General features: G+C 37.3%; 1 protein-coding gene across 4 annotated transcripts in view; it reads right to left on the minus strand.

The window, feature by feature from the left end:
• Positions 1 to 8,122: 8,122 nt before the first annotated feature.
• The window catches only part of CCSER1 (coiled-coil serine rich protein 1), a 626,451-nt gene continuing 611,039 nt past the window's right edge, over positions 8,123 to 23,534 (minus strand). For 2 of the 4 annotated variants that reach the window (XM_048304321.1, XM_048304320.1), the window contains one exon: positions 8,123 to 16,966. In XM_048304321.1, the coding sequence (XP_048160278.1) occupies positions 16,481 to 16,966 (486 nt within the window). In that variant the 3' untranslated portion in view covers positions 8,123 to 16,480. The remainder of the gene's footprint in view (positions 16,967 to 23,534) is intronic. The other 2 variants (XM_048304322.1, XM_048304325.1) reach the window with 2 other exon arrangements.

Consider the following 23,534-nt stretch of genomic DNA (forward strand, 5'->3'; position numbering starts at 1 on the left):
AAATAAGCATAAACACATGGTAATTTTGACTAAAAGTGTTATGAGTGGGTTTTTTGTTTAAGATGCAAATAACTTGTTTACTTATTGAACTCAAGCTTCCTTTTTTCTCCCTCATTTAGCAAAGTACAGTCATGTTGTTAAACAAAAACTTCATTCTTAGCCTTTTAAGTATTAGCAGTTTGACTGGGCCATGGTGCCTCAAAATGCTTATTGTGATGTACTGTAGAAAGGGTACTGTTGCTGAATGTTATACAGGGGTTTGCAAAGTCGAATTCTCAGTTGCTCAAAAAACCCCTCATAGTTCAACTAGTAACCATAGGACCTCCACCATGTTAGTCCTCCATATAACACAATGCAGAGTTAAACCCTTAAATCTGCTGTCACACTGAAGAAAGGTCTCTAGACTGCCCAGAGAAAGCAACCATCTTTCCTAAAAGCACGAAGACAGCATACTGGAAGAGCAATGCACACAGCCTCAAGAGCACAGAATCCACTTCAATGATACTAATTTATCAAGGAAACTACACTTTTTCTTCAAAGAGAAATGTGGGGCCCCACAGAAATGTGAAGAGCCCCAGGTATCTTCAGAGCTTACAAAGGTGAATGCCAGGTACTTGCTCTGAAGGATGAGACCATTTTTTGCTATTAGCACCAAAAAGCACCACAATTCCATAGCTAAAGTAAACCCAGGTACAGATGTATCTGCCAGTCCTTCAGGATGCATTTACAGTGCAGCAACACAGCCCCTGGAAGAGTTGCTGTAATTAGAACCCTCAGGGCATCTCATCCAGGAATTGCTGAGGTCCACTGCTTGCCTGATACATCAGAAAGTGCTTAGGGAGTCTCAGGCTGCCCCACATCATCCCATACCACTGACCGAGGGAGTTGACTCAATGTGTTACAAGAAGGGTCAATGATCAAGCATTTCTGTGACAGCAGCTTTACACCATAGAGCAATGCTTCAAAATTGAAAAGATACTCTTGCAGCCATTTCTCTACCCACATCACATCCCTTCCCCAGAAGATTAGGCATTAATAGAATCACCCACATTGTCTTGCATATTGATTATTTTGATTCTACATTATGAAAATACAAGAGATGTGCTTGAAAGACTTAGCGAGAATAAGGCAGGACTTGCTTTTTTGTTTAGAAAGAAAAAAAAAGCTTGCTTTCCTAAGTCAAAGACACTACTTCCTGGTTTGCTACATATATACAATTGTATGCACAATTTTCTTTATCTACATAGGAGAGAAACAAATGGCTCCTCTCCTTGCCCTTCTCAGGGTGCCAGACAGTTTCAAGTATGACATATCTTGAACAAACAGCACAATTTTTATGGTGACAGATGGAAATTGTCATTATTTCTATAAATATTTAAAGAACCTTAAACAATTTCTATGAATATTTTGCTGCTTTATAAATACCTTAAGTAATTCACTTTCTTAGTCCTTAAAATAAGGACTCAGCACCCTTGATTATATTCCTTCTGAACAGGAAGCTGCTGTGGCTCCTCTTTTCCTACATGCCAGATTTTAAGAATACGTATGTAAACTCACACTCATGATCATGAGGTTTTGCACTGGGAAGCATATCTCAGTTTCAGTGATACAGCATAAAGTGAATTTGATCTTTTATGGACTAAAGGCTTGGTGTCTGACATTATGACACATGTATAAGTGGGGTTTGGGAGCTGCACAGAGTCTGCAGTGATCTTTCATTATGTCAGAAGCCAGAAGGCTAAAACCACCTGGATAAATTAGATTCCCATATGGCAGGTCCAAATAATATGATGTGACCCAGTGGCCACATGCCCCTGCTGCTGTGGAACAAGCTGCAGCTATTTCAGAAGAAAGAATTTGACATTACCTGATACCACAGCACCAAGGTCAGAGCACACATTCCATATGGGTCAGGATATATGTCCCCTAACTACTTAAGCTAGACTGAAGTGACATTTATTTAAAAGAGACTCCCATAGAAAGGGAGGGAGGGAAATTTTTAAACCTGGGATAGTTCTGTGTCTAGTTTAAAGAACAGTCCTCCAGTTTGCATGGAGGCTTTAGAACCACATCTGTGCATAATTGAAACACAAGTAAAGGAAATCATAGGTTTGTCCTGAAGTAGCCTGCCTAAAACAGTGCAATTTTGATTTCTCAGCAAAGGAAAAATATTCCTCACTGGGGCAATTAGCATTAAGGGCTGACTGATTGTGTCCCCATACACAATTTAGGTTCAAATTACAGATAAAGAAAAGATTCAGCTTGCATTGCCAAGAAAAAAGGCACTTCTTGGGTCTGCTGGTGGTCAGCCTCCACTGTCCAAGTTCTTTGCTGATTTTATAAGCTAGCTACTGTGGAAGGCAACCCATGTCCAGCCCTGGCAGGGTTTTCTGAGATGCAGGAAAGAGATTACATGACAAGGATCTTCATCAGTGTAACTTCTAGACAATAGGCTACAGAAACAGTTCCTCAAGGGATTTCATATGCAGAGTACAGAACAGTTAACACAGACAGAATTGTCTCTGAAAACTACCAAGACATACAGCTCCTCCTCAAGTGAAAGACATTTGCTGGTTAATTGAACCTAATTGAATCCCTTCCCAAGCCAGCACAGGAAGGCCATGTTAGTACAAACCATCCGAAAGCTGATGGGGGTGGAATCACAAATCCTTCAATTTTTGATTTCCCATTTACCACTGGATTAGCTGAACCACAATGTCGGCCACTACTGACCACTACACATTTTCCACTAGATTATAACTCAGTGTTTGGAATAGATTAATCCCTTAAAAAGACAACAAAAATATGTTAGCTGTTGCCAGCAAACACCAGCATGTAAAAAAGCAGAGAACTGAACAGACCAGTGCGTGCCATTGCTACCAGGGTAACACAGACAAGACAAGCACTCCCTGCACCTCCCTAAGAACTTCCATAGCCAACAGATTCCTTTCAACAGTTACCTTACCAGCTCTACCAATACCAGTTTATACAATCACACCTCAGTGTGAGAATGCAGGGCTCAGGGGGGAAAGTGTACTTCTTGTTAAGGTGCTTCTTTCTTTCATGCATCAGTGTCCTGAAGTCACTATCTTTTTACCTACTTCTGAGCCATATACTACAAATATCTGCATTTTCTCAAGTCTTTAGTGCCTGACACACACATGAGTCACAGAAAGTTCTTTCAAATACCCCTCAGTGGAGATGATTCCCCAATTATTTATCAGATAACTATGCTGATAACTCATGGAGCAGATTTAGGGATCTCACTAGCACTCAGTTCCTATGCCATCCCATTGCTTATCACCGACAAGCCTGATTGTGTCGCTTTCCCCCTTTCAAATTACCTTAAAGAGCCCTGCTAGCTCCTGTAGTCAAACCTTTTTTCCCCTCTGGGAAAAGTGCATCCCATCAGGTGTCAGTAGACCTTCCCAAGGGAGGATGCCACAGGAGTGATCTATGGGCATGTGTGTTGGTGTAACATTTTCTTTCTCTCAGAATTTTTTCTGTTCTTCCAATCAAAACAGAAATACCTGTCACGAGGATATACCCCCAGGAATTTCCAAAGGAAAAAAAATGTCAGCAGGTTGCTAGGTCTGAGATTTCCTTTACTGAGGGTATACAAATGCTTACTAATATCAGCCTTAAATTTCCACATTCTAATACAATTAGAAGGTTAATTATATTTGAAAGGGTAGGACAAGAATATTACATTTATAAGTGAATTTCTAATTAATTTATAATCACTCTTGAAATAGGGTATAACAGTCATTTGCTCAAAGCTGTCCACCACTAATTTAGATGTCCTAGCATACCACATCCAGCTTCTAGTTGTTGCTCTGAAGGAGCACAGGTCTTCATTTTTACTTTTATTTTTTCACCTCCTTATCTTGTATAGATCCATAGGCAGAGCTGTTAGGGCCAATCAGACACTTGGTACAAGCAAACCAGGCAAACAGTCCAAGTGGAGAGTGGGACAGAAAAGGAAGTGGGATTCCATGAAACAGTGGAACAATCCAACAAAACTGCTACTGAAATAAGATACCATGGTTTTGAGATGACTATTATATAACAGCTAGGCAACAGAGGTAGGATATTAGCAATTGAAGGAGATGAAATTAATATATAAAAATACTTGTATCATTGCCAGAAAGCAGAAGGGCAAGCAGTGTCTGAACTGAGCAGTCAACTCAGCCTTAGAGTCAGTGTCAAGAGTCACTGGTCACTGGGGCAGCACTGCCTTCTAGAACTACAAGATGAAGTTCTTTTTCAAGGCATAACCTGGGAGTGTTTTCCAGGTTGTTTCAAACAGATACACCAGATTTTAGTTCTGAATTTTTTCCTTGGAGTTTGCCTTTCAGTTCAGGAACCTGAGAGCAATATCAGAGCTGCCAAAGTCCCATTGAACTTAATTTGGATGTGTGAAAACCTTTTAAAAGGACCCCAGTTACTCTGCATGATGCGTTGCCTTTTCCATTCTATCAGCTTTTCCACCGGTTATGAGTTAAAGACCTTCCTTTCACAGCAAAAGGAGATTTTCATTCTGCTTTCATTAATCCTGTTACAGGCTATAAGCCTTTTGAGAAACGGCATGGGTCAATACCTAGCAGTGCCACCTCTGAGTCCATACAAATTGCTTTATCACAGCAATATATTGCAGTGCTATGGTTCCAAGACTCAGGCTCTTAATTTAACAGCTAGATTACTCCCACTACATATGACAGTTTTCTTATGTCTTTTCACATCAGGCAAACAAGTGACACTGTCCACATGGTTGAATTAATGCTGCATTTTGTGGACTACTTCTTCCTTAGCTTTATGTAGTGGTGCATTTCCATAGAAACTAATAAAGAAAATTGCTTACTGCATATGCACTTTAGCTGATGCTTCTCTAGTTCGTACTTTTTTAAGTCTTGGTGCAGCTAAGACACTGAGTTGCCTTAGCTCCCCTTAATGGAGTGGAATGCATAGAAAATTCCACAGTTAGGTTCCTCCTACTCCAAGATCCTATCACAATACTTTTTCTATCATCTTCTTATCTAGTTTGGTCTGCTTAAAAACCTAAACTTAGAATCAAACAGACATGGGAAGAATTGCACCCCCGCAGCAAGAAAGCAAAAAGGCTTCAAGAAAGGGTAGTAACAGCAGGTTCACAATGGCTCACCTATAAAATTTTACATTAGATTTTGTGTGTGCATGTCCATGGGTAAGAGCAGACCACAAATTTGGATGTTTTTCTCACTTGGGTCTTAAAAATCAAGAGTCTCAGACCTTAAGCTAACACAGTCTGGAAAAAAAAGGCCAAAACCAAAAGCAGTAACACAGAAGAAATAACTACCCCAGGACTACACACCAAGTTACCACACACACCTAGCAGAATTAAGAACACAAATTCACACAATTTATAGTTGGAGCTCTCTCCATTAAGCCATGTTAAGTAGCAGGAGAAATATCACATTGACTTCAGTAGACACCATTCACATTTCAAAATGAAAATCACTTTAATAGGAAAAGAAATATAACAGGCAAGTAATTATATACTGGCATAACTTCTAGGCCCATAAGCATAACAAACTAAGGGATTAAACACAACCCAATGTTACTTAGTGAGTGCAAAAACACTGGACTCCACAGCATAACCATCTCCACTGAACAAACCATAAAAAAAACCCCAAAACCAAAAACCACAGGAATGCATGGACTTACCAAGCACTTTTTCATCTGGTTTCTTGCAGCATCTTTTACGCAGACAACTCTTGAATTTGTGCATTCAAATCAAGTAAAGAGCCTAAAGTACTATACTCTTAAACCCAACTAACCAACCAAACAACAAAAAGACCACATAAACCAGATTATGCCACTTCACAGCAGCATTATCCTACCCCAAAACACACTTCCACTACCTTTTTCTGGGTGTTACTCACCCCAAACCTCAGCTACTAATGAAAACAATAATTGCCTTTCCCACCCTTACCTTTTAAGGCCTGGTACTTATCTCATCACCTGGTAATTAAATTAAGCACAGGTGAAACTCAGTTCTTAATGTTCCCAGTGTCTGAAAGGGATCAGCATAGTTTAGACTACAGATAGAAATTTGTAATAAAGGGAAATATGAGAAAAGGAAAAAAGTGAAGGGTGGAAGGAGGAACAGATTAAAATAACAAGTAATTTGGAGCAATATCTGCATCTAGCCAGTGCTGCAAGCAGGGCTGGTATGCAGCAGCCTAAGGGTAGATGCTGATTCCTCTGACACAAAAGTATTTCACGTTTGTCATCAAAAGAAGTGAAATCGAGCTATGCTGACTATTAGAGCTCTTCCAACACTTGAAAAATCTGAGAGATCAACTCCCTTTAATTTCATATCAGTATTTTTTCAATCTGAAACTATGTTTAAGCTTAGCTCATTCTCTTATATGCAGTTTTTCTAAAGTGACAACATTCATATTATTTTTTGAGTTATTACAACATAAAATATTATGAATTATAATACATACAAACTAATTGAGGAATTACTTTGCTGTCTGATGAATATTGTTTTACTCTCAGTAATCAGTAGCATTTGAGGTATTTCTGTGATAGGGAATAAATTCCTCTCCCATTGTTTCATAAAAGAACGCTTTACAAGGAAGTAAAAAACCATGTATAATGTAACCATGAAAAAATCCTCAGGCACTTTAAAGACCATCACAACCCAAATACTAAGGCTTCCATCATTTTGGACACACTCAAGCTTCATAGAAGTGATGTTATGTGGGAAAGCTTCCTTAGCTCCCAAGCACTTTGTATAACCTGTGCTAATTTCAAAGAATCTTCCGTTTTCCACAACTTGCATCCAATTTGATGTTTCTTTAGCCTCATTTAGCAGAGGCCTGATAGTACAGTAATTTAAATTCACAGAAAAATATCAGATAAAAAACTTTTATTTCAGTTTTATTTTTCCTTGGAAGATTATATATAAAGTCAACCCATTCAGTTTCATATTCCTGCCAGGGACTGAAATGCTCAAAAGAATTACCATAAACAGCACTGAAATGGTGCAGCTATTCAAGAGTGGATGGTAACAGGAAGAAACAGCTTAGAGTGGGACATTATTTTAAACAGTATTACTGAGAGAGTAGCAGGCATCTAAGTCCTGTGAAACGAGCTACAGCCATCTCTAGATGAAGAATTGGAAGCCAAGCTGAGGCTTTCAAAGCAGGGACTGAAAATGGTACGCTAGTAGTGATGCAAAAAAAAAACCCCAAACCAACATCCAGTACCCCCCCAAACAAATAAACCTCCTGGTCTGAGAATGCAGCCCAGAAGAATTATTTACATGCAGGCAAAAGCTGAAATGGAACTCAGTTATGACACGATGAGCTAACACTTTGGTCTTCATGCTTCTTTTATTTATATACTACTGTCAGTGATGAAAAATACTTTATAGCCTTACAAATGTGAAAGTTTGCTTATTTCTTCTATATTTGAATTAAAGTAATATTAGTGATTTTTCCCTTTGAAGGTGAAGACATATCATTTAGATATGCTGTGGGAAAAATGAAGCAAAGTGGAGGAGTGTTTTATAGCATCCTTAATTGAAACACTGGGACGGACAACACAAAAATACACACATACTATAAGAGCAAAAGAATAAAGTGGTACAAGATGCTAAAGAGAAGAAAAACAGAAGTAAAGCCTAATTTTATTTATGCACATTACTATTTTCACACTAAGAACAACTGTGAAGTGGAGTAGGGAATTGAGAAATGCTGTGTAAGAAAAATTATTTGGATACACAGGAAATAGTGTAATAAAGAATTTGCAAAATACCAAGGCAGAATGCATTTTTTTTTCCTGCAACCCAGTAGAACTTTTGAAGATAACCTTTAGATTTTATAAAATGTTCTGAACAGGTGTTTGTAATTTATTATTAGCACAGTATCAAATAGCTTCAACCTAGAGTTCTCATCAAGTGATTAAAGGACCTCAGGAAAAAATGATAAGTCTCTTGATCGTAACAGACTGCTAACAGCATTAAGCCATAAAAGAATTAGTCTTTATTAAAGTGCAATATGTATTTCCCAGCAAAAGTATGAAGAAATATCCAAGAAATAAAAGCTATTTCAAAGACAAAACCAACACAGGCTCATCATAGAACACAGGATTTTTATTAACAAATTATCTTTTGGCAGCATGAAAAGAAAAAACCAAAACTGTAAGAGCCCTTCATGTTCATTTCAAATAGGGAAATATATGAATGTGCATCTCTACAATAAGGTTTAAAGTTAAAAGTCCATACAAATATTCAAAAATAACATTTCTTTCCATAAAACATAGAAGGAGAAATAATGCCAACTAAAATCAGGAACAAACAAATGACCATTGAATAATACCAATAGAATCCCATAGTACTGTTTTACAAACTGCCATAACTCTTCAGAGTAATCCACAGAAATTATTTAGCCAGTAATCTGATTTACAAAACCAACAGAATGCTGCTTGATATTCTTCAGAGAGAACAGTGTTCTCGTCTAAAGGCTATGTAACTTCTTTCAGTCAGTGCAAAACAACTGAATTTGAAACAATCATATTCTTATTGCACAGAAGTTACAAAACCTCAAAAAAATTAAAAAAAGAACAGAAAAGAAAAAAAAATCAGAGGATATGTGGTACTGTGGTACTAAAGTCAAAGGTTAGGGTTATGCCTTGGCAATTCTTAAATAATACAAAGTATTTGCCTGCTAAATAACAATGAGTTTAACCAATCATGGCTTTGTAGAGTAAAATCACTTAAAATCACTAATGAACTTGTTGAATCAGAACTTAGATATAATTTACAGTTTTCTTTTCAGACCACACCTTGAGGCAAATACCTTCACTATTGCAAATTCTGCTCCAAGTTGATTTTTAGGTTGCCTTTGTGTGTTATCTCTTAGCAAAAATATTCTCTTTTCTTTCCTTTTAAATCTAAGTTACCATCTAAATCAGCAAAGTGATCCTGGACTGACTGCAGTCTGTTCAGTGAAAAAACTTTATCTTGTCTCCCATAGATCTTCACTCTTAACACTCTTCAGCAGTGCATTACATATACCTAACCTTCAAGTTAATATTCTCCTCCTTTTCTCATCTGTGTTGCTCTTCTAAAGTCTCTAATTCAAGTAATCTCTATGGTACTGCCAATTACATTTAAAAAATTAATTTCAGTAGTATATAACAAATAGCCTTGCTGTGTACTGTTATTAAAATTACATGGGTGTTTAGCAGCACAGAATACAAAATTCAATGTCTTATTAGTCATTTAATTTTTATAGTGGTCAGTAGTTTTGAAAAACTCCATCCTGGACAGCAGGATATTCACAGACAAGTTCACAATGAGGAAATGATCAGATAAAATATCCAATTTTAATACATGAAACAGAACACTTTTGTTTACAGAAAAATGCCCAAAGCCCCCTAATGGCCTTCAGCAGTATTAAAGAACATATTTTCAAAAATAGTCAGAGTTGTAAACATCTTTTTTTAATTAAAATTTTAATTTTCCCCTAACCAGTGTGAAATTCACATAGGCCAAGCTGCTTGTGGAGACGTTTGTACAAAGGTTTTCTCACAAGAATCCTGATCCTTTATTGGAAAGGAAAACCAAACCCTTGACCCTGTTAACCAAGTGCAGCTCTTGATGTAGGGTCGGGGTCATGACTCTCTCTTCAATGTTTTCTCCTTGTTACCCAACATAAGGGCATTTAGTACCACAGCTGCATGAAATAAAATTACATAAAACTACTTCAGATAGTTAGAGAAGACTGTACAAAGTGCAAGGCTTTAGAGATAGAATCTTTTAAATTTTTTTGTCTGAATTGTTTCTATGTTAGAATGCAAATTGCACTGTTCCACTTACAATTATCCTTCAGATAAAGATAATACCCTGGTAATAAAAAGATGTAAATTCACTCAGATGCTGTTTGATCAAATTATGGAAGTACCCTTAACCATACTTTGGGGTGTTACACGACCATTTTATCTCATTTCTTATTATTCCAATAGATTTACTTTATAAATATTGCTTCAGTGTTATTTCACAGCAAATGGCTCTGCACCACCAGCCCTGGAACAGAAAAAGAGCTATTAATCCATCAGCCTTTACCCTTCCATTAGAGTTTTCTGAGCAACAAAACATCTGTTCTCCTCTTACACAGATTTTTATATCCTGTTGATCCTCTTGCTTAAAAAACATCAGATGCATCACTGATTAAGGACTTTGATTGCTTATATTCTCCTTGTGATATTGATCATCTCTCCACACATTCTGTAGAGCATGTACTAAAACACTTTGTGTTTTTCACACTCTTAACCACGGAAAACAAATAGATTTTCTTTAAAAAGAAATTAATGATTTGGAAAACAAAGCCTAGTGGTATAGCTGGACAAGTGATTTTAATATTAAGGTACTTTCTTATCTTTTCTACTTTGTGGGGTGTTTGAAACGTACTTATATTTAGATATAAGTAAGAATACTTTTTATACATTGTACCTTTCAAACAATAAATATGAATGAAATTGTTTACGTTGGAAAAAATATTATTTACTTGTGTTTTAGCTTTTTAAAGAAGAGGAATTTGACTGTTTTATGGGATTGCTTACATGCTTAGATAGTAGAGAATTCTGAACCCTGTTGAAATCAAGTTTAGGTTATAAAAAAATAAAAGCCAGTGTGTTGTTCACACTAAACCCTCATATAAAGTGCAATGACATAATGGAAAATTGAAAATCAATTAAAATTCTACTACTACTGTTGATATCCATATGCATTTAAAAAATGCATTATTAGGGCTTTTTCAGTGTGACAAAAGAGGGCTCAAACCTGGCAAGGTATTTGTTTATGTAGGTGCTTAAGTAAGTTTGACAGTTTTTGTGTAGATGTAAGTCAGCTGTGACTTCAGCTCACCAACAGCCTTCCCAGATGGAAAAGGGACATTTTCTGTGAATGCACTGCTTTTTACTACACCAGCAGCACAGCAGTTCTGGGGGAAAATGTTAAAACATTTTAATGATGACATATTTTAAATAAAAAAAAAAAAAATCCAGAGGAGCCTTCTCATAGCAGAAGTAACACCGTGGTGCAACCTGTTAGTCATCACAACTCCATACCTAAGGGAAATGTTCCTGAAATCCAGAGACACAGAAATGGTCATGATACAGAATATAAGGAGGTACTATTTGCCCACAAGAAAAATCTTCTCAGTGGAGTATTTTCTGTTCTATAACCTCTATGTGGATTTAGAAACAAAACCGATCTGCTACTTGCCACATCCATCAGATTCTCACAATTCCTTCACAGTTAAAATTAATAAGAAAAGGTTTTCCATGCCCAGGAAACACACAGAGACCTTCAGGCAAGTTTCTTGTTGCCCTGCTTTCAGAGCACCAGGATTACTTCCACAGAAATCCTCAACAGCCCTCCCTGTGTGTTTCAAGTACTGGATTGATGGCCCAAAAACCCCAGAACTAGGGGTAATGATTTGCAGGTAATGAAGGCAACAAAACCAGCAAATCCAAAAATGTTTCACAGCTGTACAGAATGGAAGTGACAGCTGTGGCTAATGAGAATCTCAGATTTATGGGAAATTTATTCTGATAAAAGTTTGGGTTTTTTTCATGTGTTTAGATACAGGGAGATAAATTCTAAGTGCATTTTAAAATAAGATTAACCACAACATCTTTCCAAAATACTTCAATAAGCAAGTTTCTTTTCCACTGACTTCAAGATCCTTGAAGAAGAAGATAATTTAATCCAGATACTTCTCCTAGACTGAAAATACACTGCAAATCTCAAGCTCTTCAGAGAGGATATCCAGTGTCTTTACAGTGTGAAGAGTTAGTATCATATCCCTTACAGCAGAGAAACTCCCACATCCTGGGCAGATCACCAGTGAGCAAGCAAGTTCCTTTACAAGGTTAAAACCAGCACATGGCACTTTTATCTCAAAGAAACCCCCCAACAAGCCAGCAAGGTGTGTTCTGCAGCTGCTGACATTTCCATATGATTTTAGAAGTGCCTTATATAGAACATGTTGAAGTCCATTTAAAGGCAGTCATGGTCTGCATGGTTTGAGGCTGCTCTCCTGAGGAATCTCTCTCAACTTCTTGCTGGCTAAAGAACACTAAGATACCTCCTGGAAATGATGCTGTGTGCTTCCCCAAGCTGGGAGAAGACCTCCACAGTTACTTTCAATGTACTTCCTCACACTGTACTGCCTGCTTTGTCTAGAACAAGCTTCAAACAGCAAATTCTCCCCCTGAAAAAAATCATCAGATTGAGAGCAGTAGAGGCCATAGAACACATTCATTAGTGCACTCAGATACAGAACTTACCAACATCTTTACAAACATCAACTTTACAAAGATCTGTGAGAAGACTCCCATGGATTTTTTTCTCTAGGTATTTATTTCAAGATTTTGCATTTTGTTAGCTGTTACTCTACTTCATTTATGAACTATGTAGAGATACAAAGGGACTTGCAGGAATTTTTTGCTTTTGAATGTGAAGGAGGGAAAAAAGTGCATTTACCATAGATCATGATCTGGTGGTTTTGTTAGATTAAATATTTTCTAGTCTTTTTTGTGAACCAGGAAATATTTCCAGATTCAGAGCTCTCCTATGCATAAACCAAGACTAGTTGGATTAAAGGCCACAATATCAATCATCAGGTGACTTAACTCGGCATAATCTAATCAACCTCATACCAATCAAACCAGTGTAGATATGGCACAACTGTTAGGGCACGTAAATTACAGTACTGATTTGTAAATAAATACCTTATTTTTATTATTTTGCAGAGCATACTTTGTATTTAACAGTGTAAAGAAATCATTACTTTCAAACTGGCTTTTGGGAAAGGGAAAAACAGCAGTATTTATTGGTAACAAACCTGTAATGACTGTAATGAACCTGTAGGACAAACATGAACATTTTGGTAAGCTTTCAAATGCTTATCTAGACATCACTTAGTCTGGATCTTAGTCTGGATATATATCCTTTCACAATTTCCAGAAAAAAAACCACATAAGGAAAGCCCTTCTAACATTTATGTGGAGGTCTGTGGAATAAAAACCAGTAAGAGCCTGGATTGAAGTAAAGGAATCTAATCTGGCTGTTTAATTTTGCATACAGAGGGCTGGCCTGTCTGGAAAGGTGGCAGAAATTTATGTTGCTGGATGTTTTCATTTGCTGCTAAATAGCCTAAATAGAGGAGAGTTTTTCCCTAAGACGTCTCTTTCCAGTATGCCCAAGCACACAGCTTGAGCTTCATTCACATGCACAAGGTATACAAAAAACCTTTCCACTGCTCTGAAAGCCAAACAAAACCAGTTCTGGACAAGTGTTTTCCTTCCATCTCAAGAATTTATGACCAGGGCTGGCCCTAGCGTGTTACTGTATCTTATAAACATGTCCTAGTCAGGGTAAGTCTAGAGCTGATGATAAGCCATTTCAGGTGTGGCTCTGCTAAATTACTAAAAAAATATTTAGGACATAGATCTAAGGTTTCTTTTGCCAAATGATTGCTTTAAAAAAATGGGACGGATACTGCTTCAAATGGAAACAGCTTTTCTTTGGGGATTTCCTCCTCCTTAAAATGCCCTCTATGACACTGAAAGACAGGGAACTAACAAGTAATTTTAAGCAGAAACTTTGCAGTTATGCTTTGTTGTACAGAAAGAGGAAAAAAAAAAAAAAAAAAGACAGGAAGAAAGGTACATCAATGGAAAAAAACCCAATAAATGCCTTTTCCCCCGGTGTCATGTCTTTGGATATGTACAGCCTTGGAGAAATGTATAAATCATTTTGTACATGGAACTCTTAAAAAACTAGAGATTTTTAGTACAAAGGAATCAATTCACTGCAAGATTGTCCACATGCTGTTGCTTTATGATTTACTATATACACAAGAGGATCAAACAAAGGACCTCTGTTTTACAGTTACTGCTGTACTGTACATTAACATGTGGCTAACACCCTTCTCTGGGTGAGATTTACACTCAGTATTACAAATAACATAGCAATGCTGAAAATACTGATACAAAACAGCTTCAAGATGACATTTTAAAAATATCCCTCACTTTGAACTGTTTTTTTTCCAGTTTTTTAAAGTTTCAGCTCTATAAAAGATTCTCCAAGAAAATAGTAGCATTTAAAGTCCTATTTTTGAAGTTTATAGATGGATTTTTTTAATAAAGTGTAATCCAAAAGTCCATTTTCCCAGGAAAAAAACAACTATAGATACAATACATAACCTAAAAGTGAAGAGGGTATTGGGGTTTGTTTTGTGTTTTGTTTTTTTTTTTTTAATGTAGTACAGTACATTTATGTCCTGGAAAAAAATTCCTTGATTACAGTGTATGTTTAATTTATTTACAGATCTGAAATTGAATTGCATACTTCAGCTCTTGAGGTGAGCAATACTGAAATGAATTGTTAGTAAGAATTAACTGTCCTTTCAATCTACCATGACTTTAAGGTATTGCTAAGAAGAAAAAGTGATTCTGAGTAGTGAAATTATCTTATTACTATTTTTAACTTGTTTGGTAGACTTTTAAATTATGAGTTTCAACACAGGACTGGGAGTCTTGAATATCCACAGTTAATTCGGTAAAGCTGTGTTTGCAATTTTTGCACATTCTCTTTTGGCAGTAGCAATGCACACATGAACATGAAGAAATTTGGCAAATATTTGTCTTGGTTCTTATGTATCCATCTTTGGATACCCAAAATTATCACTACAGAATATTTAGACAAAACCTGCTCTCTTCAACATCAGATAATGTAATAAAATCTGCTCTAAGCAAAATAAAATCCTCGATAAACAGAAGCCTGAAATTTCAGGCTGCTGAAATTGCTTTACGGAATATCTGCCAAGCTCATAGCTTATTTTTTTCTTTATCTAAGCAAGATTTGTTAATACAATTTCCTTGTATTAATCCAAACATTAAGTAGTGAAGCAGATACATTTAACACTAGGTAAAATTTTATCTTTAATTCATATCATACACTCTATGTGACTTACCTTTTAAAAGTTACAGATTTTGAGTGGCTACAGATGCTTTATTTTTCATTATATGCCATCTCTGTTAAGTCACAATGGCTTGTTTCTGTGTGTGAGAACGTGCTGCTCCCATGGCTTCCCTTATTAATCCCCAGTTAAAGAGAGAGGTGACTTGTCTCAGATCTGCCTCAATCGTACTTAAACATGCCAGATCATTTATAAACTACTAACTGCATGTGCCATTACAACTCAAACAGATTACCCTGCATCAGAGAGGTTGTAAACCAAGTGTCATGTTTCATACACGCCACATGTTTGGAGTAACTGGACTGAGATGTTTCCAAGCCTTGAGAGGGGAAAACCGGATCTTATGCTACCAACAGCTCTTCAAGTTCTGTGGTGTGGTCGGATGATTTCATGCTCCCGTGAGACCAGACAGTAAATTAATCTCACTTGTCTGCAACGTGTCAAGACTAAAAAACCCACTGAGCTGGTGTAAACCAACAGGTCCTGAAGTGCAGACAACACAGCCCACAGAAAATAAGATGTAGGCAGGTCATATAGCCTGGGTAATAAGACAATTTCTCTTACTTTAGTCTTTCAGTCATTTTTGGGTTGGGAAGTGAAATGAAATTAGAGGATGCATTACACAGCAGAATGTCACATTGCATCATGAGTGCCACAGTGCCTGTAAAGCACAAAGATCACCACAACTTGACACGTCCCCATAGAACAGAAACACTCAAAGAAATGTAGTTAAATAGAAGTGTGAAGAGGGAAGGGAAGGTTGAGGAAACAAGCTGACATCCTCAGTTTGGGACCCAATTATTGACTCAAATACATGGCGACTCTCTATGAACCTGTTAGAGGAAAATCAGTCACTTCCTCTACTTCTGGCATGAGGCACTCATGAAACAAACATCAGGAAGTGGTAACACTCTGTAAGTGACCACATTTCACCATATTTTAAAAAAAAAAAAAAAAGTGTAAAAAAGAGGGTCCTAAAGATTTCTGGCTCCTTATTTCCCTAATCTCTATGAAATTCAAGAGGGTTTACTAATTACTTACCTATTCATTCTTCACATCTACTTTAACAGTAATATTATTAAACATACAGGTATTATTTAAGATCATCTTCTAGAACTTTAGGGAATGATAGTGACTTATAGATGGGAAAAAATATATTTAGCCAATATTGGCCTAGCAGTGCCAGCCAAATGGTCCCATTCATTAAACCCATGGTGACTTCTGCATGACAAATCAGCCCAGTTGTTGAACAATCTCATTCATCCTTTTGCCTTAGTCTAAGGTGGGAAAATATGGAACCTACAGACAATGTCAAATTTTTATTTTATTTTTTTTTCACATGAAAGTAGCAACAGAAGAGAACTGAAGACAGAGCTCTAGGCGAGCTTACATCCCTCTTTAATTAACTCTCCCTCCATGGCAAGAAAATAAGCACCTTGTTAGCCATCTTGTTGACCTAAAGTCTGTAGCTCTGCCGTGTGTAAATTGTGGTGGAGGAAAACGTTTTTTCTGCTGTACATGTGTAAAGAGATGGGTCCCCTCGGGGGCTGTCCCAGTCTCCCTGTGAAGGTGCTGTGCTGCCGAGGCACAGCAGTTTGGTCTTTGGGAGCTCCTGAGAACATGGGGAAGCCGTCGGCCTTGGATGCTGGCTTTGCTGTACTGGGGGCTGTGACAGCCAAACCGTTCTGGGTGACCTCTGAAGCCAGGGTTTCGTACGTGCCTCGGGTGTGCTTGATGACTTCCACGATCTCCTTCTCTTTCAGGAGGCTGCTCAGACACAAATTAGACAGCTGACAGCTCTTGCTTTCATAGGCTGCTGCTTGGTTGCCTGGCAGGCGTCTAAAAGGGTCCTCGGTGGGAGTATGTGCTGACTTTCTGTCCCTTGTGCTGAGATTTTGGCTCACCATTCTGACTGGATATGTAGTCTGGGGAAACAAAACAAAACAAAAAAAGTATTAGTAATAGGACACAGTAGAGAAATGGTGTGGAGTACATAAACCACTCCTCACTACACATGAACGGCACATGGGTCTGGCAGATTAAAATGGGAGAAAACTCTCAGTTGCTGGTAAAACTTCCAAGGCATTGCTATCATAAAATAGAAGTATTGTTCATTCACATTTAACAGCACTAGAATTGAAAAATGCTTACTGCAGGTAATGATTTGGGCATTTTCCTTATCAAGGGAGGATTTTTTTTTCAGAACATACTAAATAGATAAAACGTTTCCATGAATTGTAAGCAGATTTTCAAAAGCATTCACATAGTGAAACAAAGAGAATTTTGATCGCATAGAGTTCAACACTTAATACTCTCAAATCCTTACAAAATCTAAAGAACATATTTTGTAAATATCTCCATGACTTGGTTAAGCTTAGAACATGCTCAATTTTCATTGTCCCTTGAATGCAGGTGTTCTGTTGTGTATTTACAAATCAATACATGCCAAAATTCTCTGCCAGAGAAGAACAAAAATTTTATTTCATGCTGCCTGGAAAAAACATAATGTAAGCATGTTACCAACTTCTGATGCTGTGCAAGCATGCATGCACCTGATTTTGTTGAAATGATGGTAATTTATCTGTGCATGGCAAATCAGATCACTGCAGACTTTCAGTGTGTACCTGGTGCAATGGTTCATACTGTCTCTAGAACACCTGACTGGGGAGGAGATGATGGTACATCTTCCCAGGTAATGGCTAAAGCAACTGGTTAATTTGAAACCAAAGTCCAATTTGGCTCCTTACAGGTTTTCTGCAACAGAACTCTGAAAGGACATAGGAGCAGCTTCTTGACATTTACATTGACATATGGGCTCTGACGTTGCAGAACAAAGCTGAGAGAATAAAAAATATTACCAAGCCTTACAACAGTACTTGGCTAAAAATATTTCAGGATGTTTCCATGATTCCACAGGAAACTCAGATAGATTGTATCAGAATGAATTGTATCACTTCACATGCATTTCTATTTTAGGCAACACAGAAGAATGATACAGTCAGTATTCACAGCTTAAATCCTTTTTTTAGTGCAGGCAGGCTAATGGTCATGATTCCATGCAGAGCCATGTGCAGGTTTGAGTACAAGGATTGCAGTGCATTTAAGGCATCAGAGATGATATTTTTAAAAAAATTATTAGTACTGAAACATCATTTTTCCCCACTTTATTCAGTGCTGATTGCACCCAGATTCATAAATGGGAGTAGAACACTTCAGAAAAACATTACTTCAAGTTTTTACACCTACAGCACATAGGTGTTGAAATGAAATTCCATGTAATTCCTAGCGTATCCTTCTTGGGAGGACCTGTCTGTAAGTTCAAACGCTTCTCATTTTTTTATTTATTATTTATTTCCATGTCAGTAAATATAATCTTCCTACTGGGACAAGAGAGTCCAATTTAATGCCCCGTCAAAAATCCATGCATTTATTGTAAGGAATGTTTCCAGAGTTACCATATGTCACCCTATATCTTTGAAACCCTAAAGATCGATACAGAACCTTAGAGGAACTTCATGGTGGGACCTCCATGAAGTTAACCTGAACTTCTGGTTAACTCCAGTTTATCCCTCTGGAGATTTATGGTCCTTAACCATCTCTTAAGGACCTTCATCAATGTAATCTGTACAGCCTTCTCCACTAAGATTTTTTCACCCTATTACCTTTACTTTTAGAAAAGGTCTTCCTAATGTCTAAACCGTACCTTTCCGGCTTCAAGATCATTCTTTTTCTCTCTCTCATGAAAATGAAGAAAGAATTATTGTTTGATCTTGAATACCTGTTTATGTCTTCAAAGAATGGCTGTCAAGCAACGCCTTCATCCTCTCTGCTCTAGAATAAAAAACTAACACATTGATCTTTTCTCACCGGTCTCATCTGCTAGACTCTGAGTCATTCACACTTGTCTTCTTTACAGATTCCCTTTAGTAATTCCACTGTTTTTTTCTTGAATTAGAAGGCTCAGGAGTACAGTACTCAAGGTAATCCCCCACCATTACAAAGCAGAACAAACACTATTAATCCTATGAAGGACTTCTTCATCTGCTTCTTATTAATTACTCCAGTAGGAGGTTAGTAATTTTATTTGGCAACAGCATGAAATTGTTCATTCGTGTTCATCTAGTTGTCCACAATAGTTTCATGATTTTTTAATGCAAAATTATGTCTAAGTGCAGCTGATTATTGTCACCTAGATTTTTTTAATATTGCTTTTTTAACCTGATGAAACACTGTTATGACTGTAGCACTGGGGTGTTTCTTTCCTCTTCCTTATCAAGGTTATATTTCACATGAAATATTTTCAATTTAGAAAATAAATGCTGCGTTTATAGGTCTGGGAAATATTCGCTTCTGGTTGCTGGCTGATGGGGGGGGGAGACAATGTGTGTGTATGTATGAATAAATATTTAATAATATATATGTGGTTAGGGAAGGTCTTAGTTTTGTGAAGCTGTAACTTGCTGAAATTCCCCTCCTATTGAATAATTAAACAAATACCAGGTGGCGACAAATTAAGAGCTAACTTACCTACATTTTAAAACATCAGTAGAAATTCAGACTATGCCATCAGAATTTTAAGAAATTGTTTTGGCCCCGTCCCCAGCAATAAGATAATAGGATGGTTAGCAAGGAAAGACAGACTCATTCTATCAGATGCATAGTTACGCATCAAATGAGCAGAGATTTTAACAGAAACACTGCCAAAACCCAATACTACTGTTGTTATCTATGACAAATTACTGAAGAATAGCTTCTAATCAGGAAAAGAGAGAACGGTTGTCAGATGGGAGTCAAAATCCACATGAAATCCTCTCCCCTCTCCTCATCCCAATAACATTATTCTCTCTCCAAAATATTGTCAATAAAAAGTCCAATGCTGCTTTGATTTTCATGCAACTTTGGTTTTTTTTTTGGTGTGATTCTAGCATTGTTATAAAGATTGCAACCTACAGAGTTGAAATTAATTAATTGTTCTTTTGATGAATTCAGATAATTTTGCTTGAAAGAATGCAGTGCAACCAAGTTTTCTTGCTGGTCCATTTTACAGTTATTTAGGATCCTCATGAACTGGTCAGAATAAGAAAAACATCCCAGAATGAGATGCACAAAAGCCACACATGCCATACCAAAAAGAACCCCAAATCAAACCGACTTTGGACAAACTTAAACATTTATTTTTAACCTATTTCTCCTTATCTTCCTGCAAATGATTAATGCAAAACTTTCAGTGCTGAACTTTCAGGTACCAACCACATTCTCTGAACATTAGACACGAGCGAGCAAAGCCACAATCCCAACGCATCTGTTGGCCAATTTGAAGGCTGAGTCCTTGTCCAAAGCTGAAGGTGGCTTCGTGCCAGTCGTGCTCCAGCCCAGCCTAGAGCAGCTGCAGGGCTGCTGTAAACTGCTGCTTGGCGGAGCTCCAAGGAGCCGATCTGCCAGCTGGTGACTGCTGAAGCAAAAAATCCATTCATCTTTTTCCCTTTTATTTTTCAGTAGCTTAGCTAGAACCAACAATTTCCCTGCCCCAGAAATCCCCAGTGCCACTCTATAGTCTGCCTAACTGTGGACCCAGGAAATGGGTTGCAATTAGGATGCAAATGGGGTTCTGAAATTTCTTTCAAAAGTAGCCCATTTTAAATACGTGCAGAGGAAAGAAAAGGCCCCCTTTGTTGTTTCAAATATGTCTTAACCCTTAAGAAAACATCTGGATTTGAATTTCCTGCTCATATTAAACATACTCACAAGAAGTGCATGCCTTCATGCTTGAGTCTATTTCTCAAAAGGAAAAAAAATATTTTATTAAAATCTGATTGGCTGTAAAATTTTTGTAAGTTTGTATCACGATCACTTGTGCTTTAAGGTACATAAATGTGAAAAAGTTCGAAATACTTTACGTTTGATTATTCCACAGTAAATTAGGATTGAACCAAAATGGGAAAGTTAATATTCTTAAAATATTCTTTCCCTAATTTTTTTTGAGGGTTCATTTTTTGCAATTGGAAGTCTAGCAACTTTTTCTTATATTAAGAAAAAAACCCAACTCATATAGTAATGCTTCAACAACTCAGCATAAAGTAATGAAAATGTACTACTTTTATAGAAAGCTCCAGAAGGAAACGTTATAAACAAAACACTGCAGCCATTCATCACTTTCCATTTTCAAAGACAATGAGTGAAATATGACAAGAGTTAACAACAAGACAACACTGCTGCAGGACATTTGAAAATGAATATTGTTTCCAACTGTCTGGTGATAAAGTACTAATAAAAAATGACAGGAAAAGACATGAATTACAAAAACACCCCAAAAAGGGTGCAGATTTTTAAGATGTCTGTGCCCATAGGCATTTGGGAGTCTTAGACACCTATAATGTAATTCTTCCAAGTACAGCAACTTTCTTAAATACATCATTCCGACAGCCAACATAGAGAATAAAACCAAACAAAACACACTCTCATCAGTGTACCTGATGCACCCTGACAACCAAACAATGGTGCATTTGAAGAACATGGTTTTACCACCCCAAAGGATTTTACACTTTCAGAGGTGTTAATGGAAGCACACTATAGAGAGCAATTATTCTGACAGAAACCTGAAGACTTTCTGGATTCCGTCATGTTTTCTACTGCTTAATTACTTTGTGTTTGCAGATACACGAGGAATGTAAAATGTGTTCCCCAATGTAATATTTACTACACAGCCCAGCACGGCTCCCTTGGCCCTTGTCAGGTCTCAGCTGGATTGCAGCACCTTCCGCAGAACTGTCTCCATTTGCAGCCTAGCCCAGAATTCATAAAATACAAAGCAACATAAAGGAGTCCAGACACAAAACAAGGTGCTATAGCTCTATATTTCTTTTAAGGTTGGAAAAGATGAAGCCTTTCGTGATGCTTTTGAATTTATACACCTTCAGATGCCTTTTGCAGTTCTGACAGTTTATATAAGTGCAGATCTAATTTACCAAAACACAGGTTAACTCAGTGCTTTGATATGCTACATCTGTCACTATGTCAGCTTCTTAATTTCTACACCTCCTCACTTTTGCGCTTACCAGCTTCCAGCCTAGAGATGATCCATCACAAAATGTAATTTAGCTGCAGCAGGTAATTGTTCTTCATTCAAGTCTCTTAAAAATCACTCACTCTTACTGATTTCAGTAGCACCTGGACTGAGAGAGTAGCTTTTACAATCCAGACCTGCATCTATTGAACATCTGATGCTGCCTTCTGGCAACATGGGACAAATGAAAGAAATAAAGTCCAGCGTGGCAAAATAAGGCATGGACTTGTATCAAGAGGTTATGGGTAAGGACCAGCTGCTGATCAATGTGTCAACTCTACTGTTGTCCTTTATAAAATGAATGCAGTCAACATAAATCACAAACATTTTTCTTTCTGCCTTTCATTTCTTTACTGAAAGCAAAAATTATGAGATACTAAAATGCTGCCTCTTTGCCATGAGGCCATTTAAACAACCAGGCAAATTGAATAAAAGTTAACTATAGTGGTGAGTTAATGTCCTAAAGGAATTTTATGGTAGTGATGCTACAATGCAATAAGTAACAGACTGAGTGCTTAAATAAGATCTTCATCTTCTCACAACATGGAATTATCCTTGACAAATTTTATTTATCTGAGTAATAACACACAGTTAAGGCAACAAGGTGCAAAAGGATGCAATACTATTTTATAAAGCAGGAAGAAAACAGCAAAGAATTTCCCATTAATTTCTAGTAACAGTAAATCACTGGTCTGCATTCTCAATATTGCATTTCAAGGAAATGGAAGTAACTGGAAGATTTTTCTCATTAGTAAAGCTAAGAGAAAATTTTGCATTTTACAGCTGTTTGCCACACCTTCCAAATAAAACAATTGGAACTTTGAAGCTGTTAATCACATTCTTCAAAAGTACTACAAAGTTCATTTAGATGATACTGAATACGCCTTGTTACACCCTATGGCTTAAAACTCTAAACAACTGCAAAAACACTTATGAAAATGAAAGCTACTAAATAGTGTGAATCCTTCAATGACAGAACTACCAAACAGCAGGATATTCTATGTGAGATAACAAGTATTTCTCAGTCTGCATCTAAGTCTTCCCCAAGATCAGAAAGTCAAAACAGAAAAGTTTCTTATGTTGTAGTTGGAGAAAAAAATGGTAAAAAAGATGCAATAGACTTTTACACACATTTAAAAAATCTGTTAAATCCCTAACCTAAACATCCTGTCTTTAGCAAATACTAGCTCCCCTATCTCCAGCAATTCTCATAACACCTCTGCCTCTACTGAAGCCTGTAGCCTCTTTTTTTCCTGATCTTGTATCCCCTCTGATTCTTTGGGCAGACACAGCTATTGCAGCCATGATGAGGAAGATCTCTTCATTAAGCTCTTTTTACACACAGGCTCCACTGTTGGTTACAGGCAGCAGAGCCTAGAGTAAGATGCTCAAGTCAAACTTGCCCTGGGACCCCCCAGGGTGCATTCCAG

Source organism: Corvus hawaiiensis, chromosome 5, assembly GCF_020740725.1.
Source record: "Corvus hawaiiensis isolate bCorHaw1 chromosome 5, bCorHaw1.pri.cur, whole genome shotgun sequence".
Lineage (NCBI taxonomy): Eukaryota > Metazoa > Chordata > Aves > Passeriformes > Corvidae > Corvus > Corvus hawaiiensis.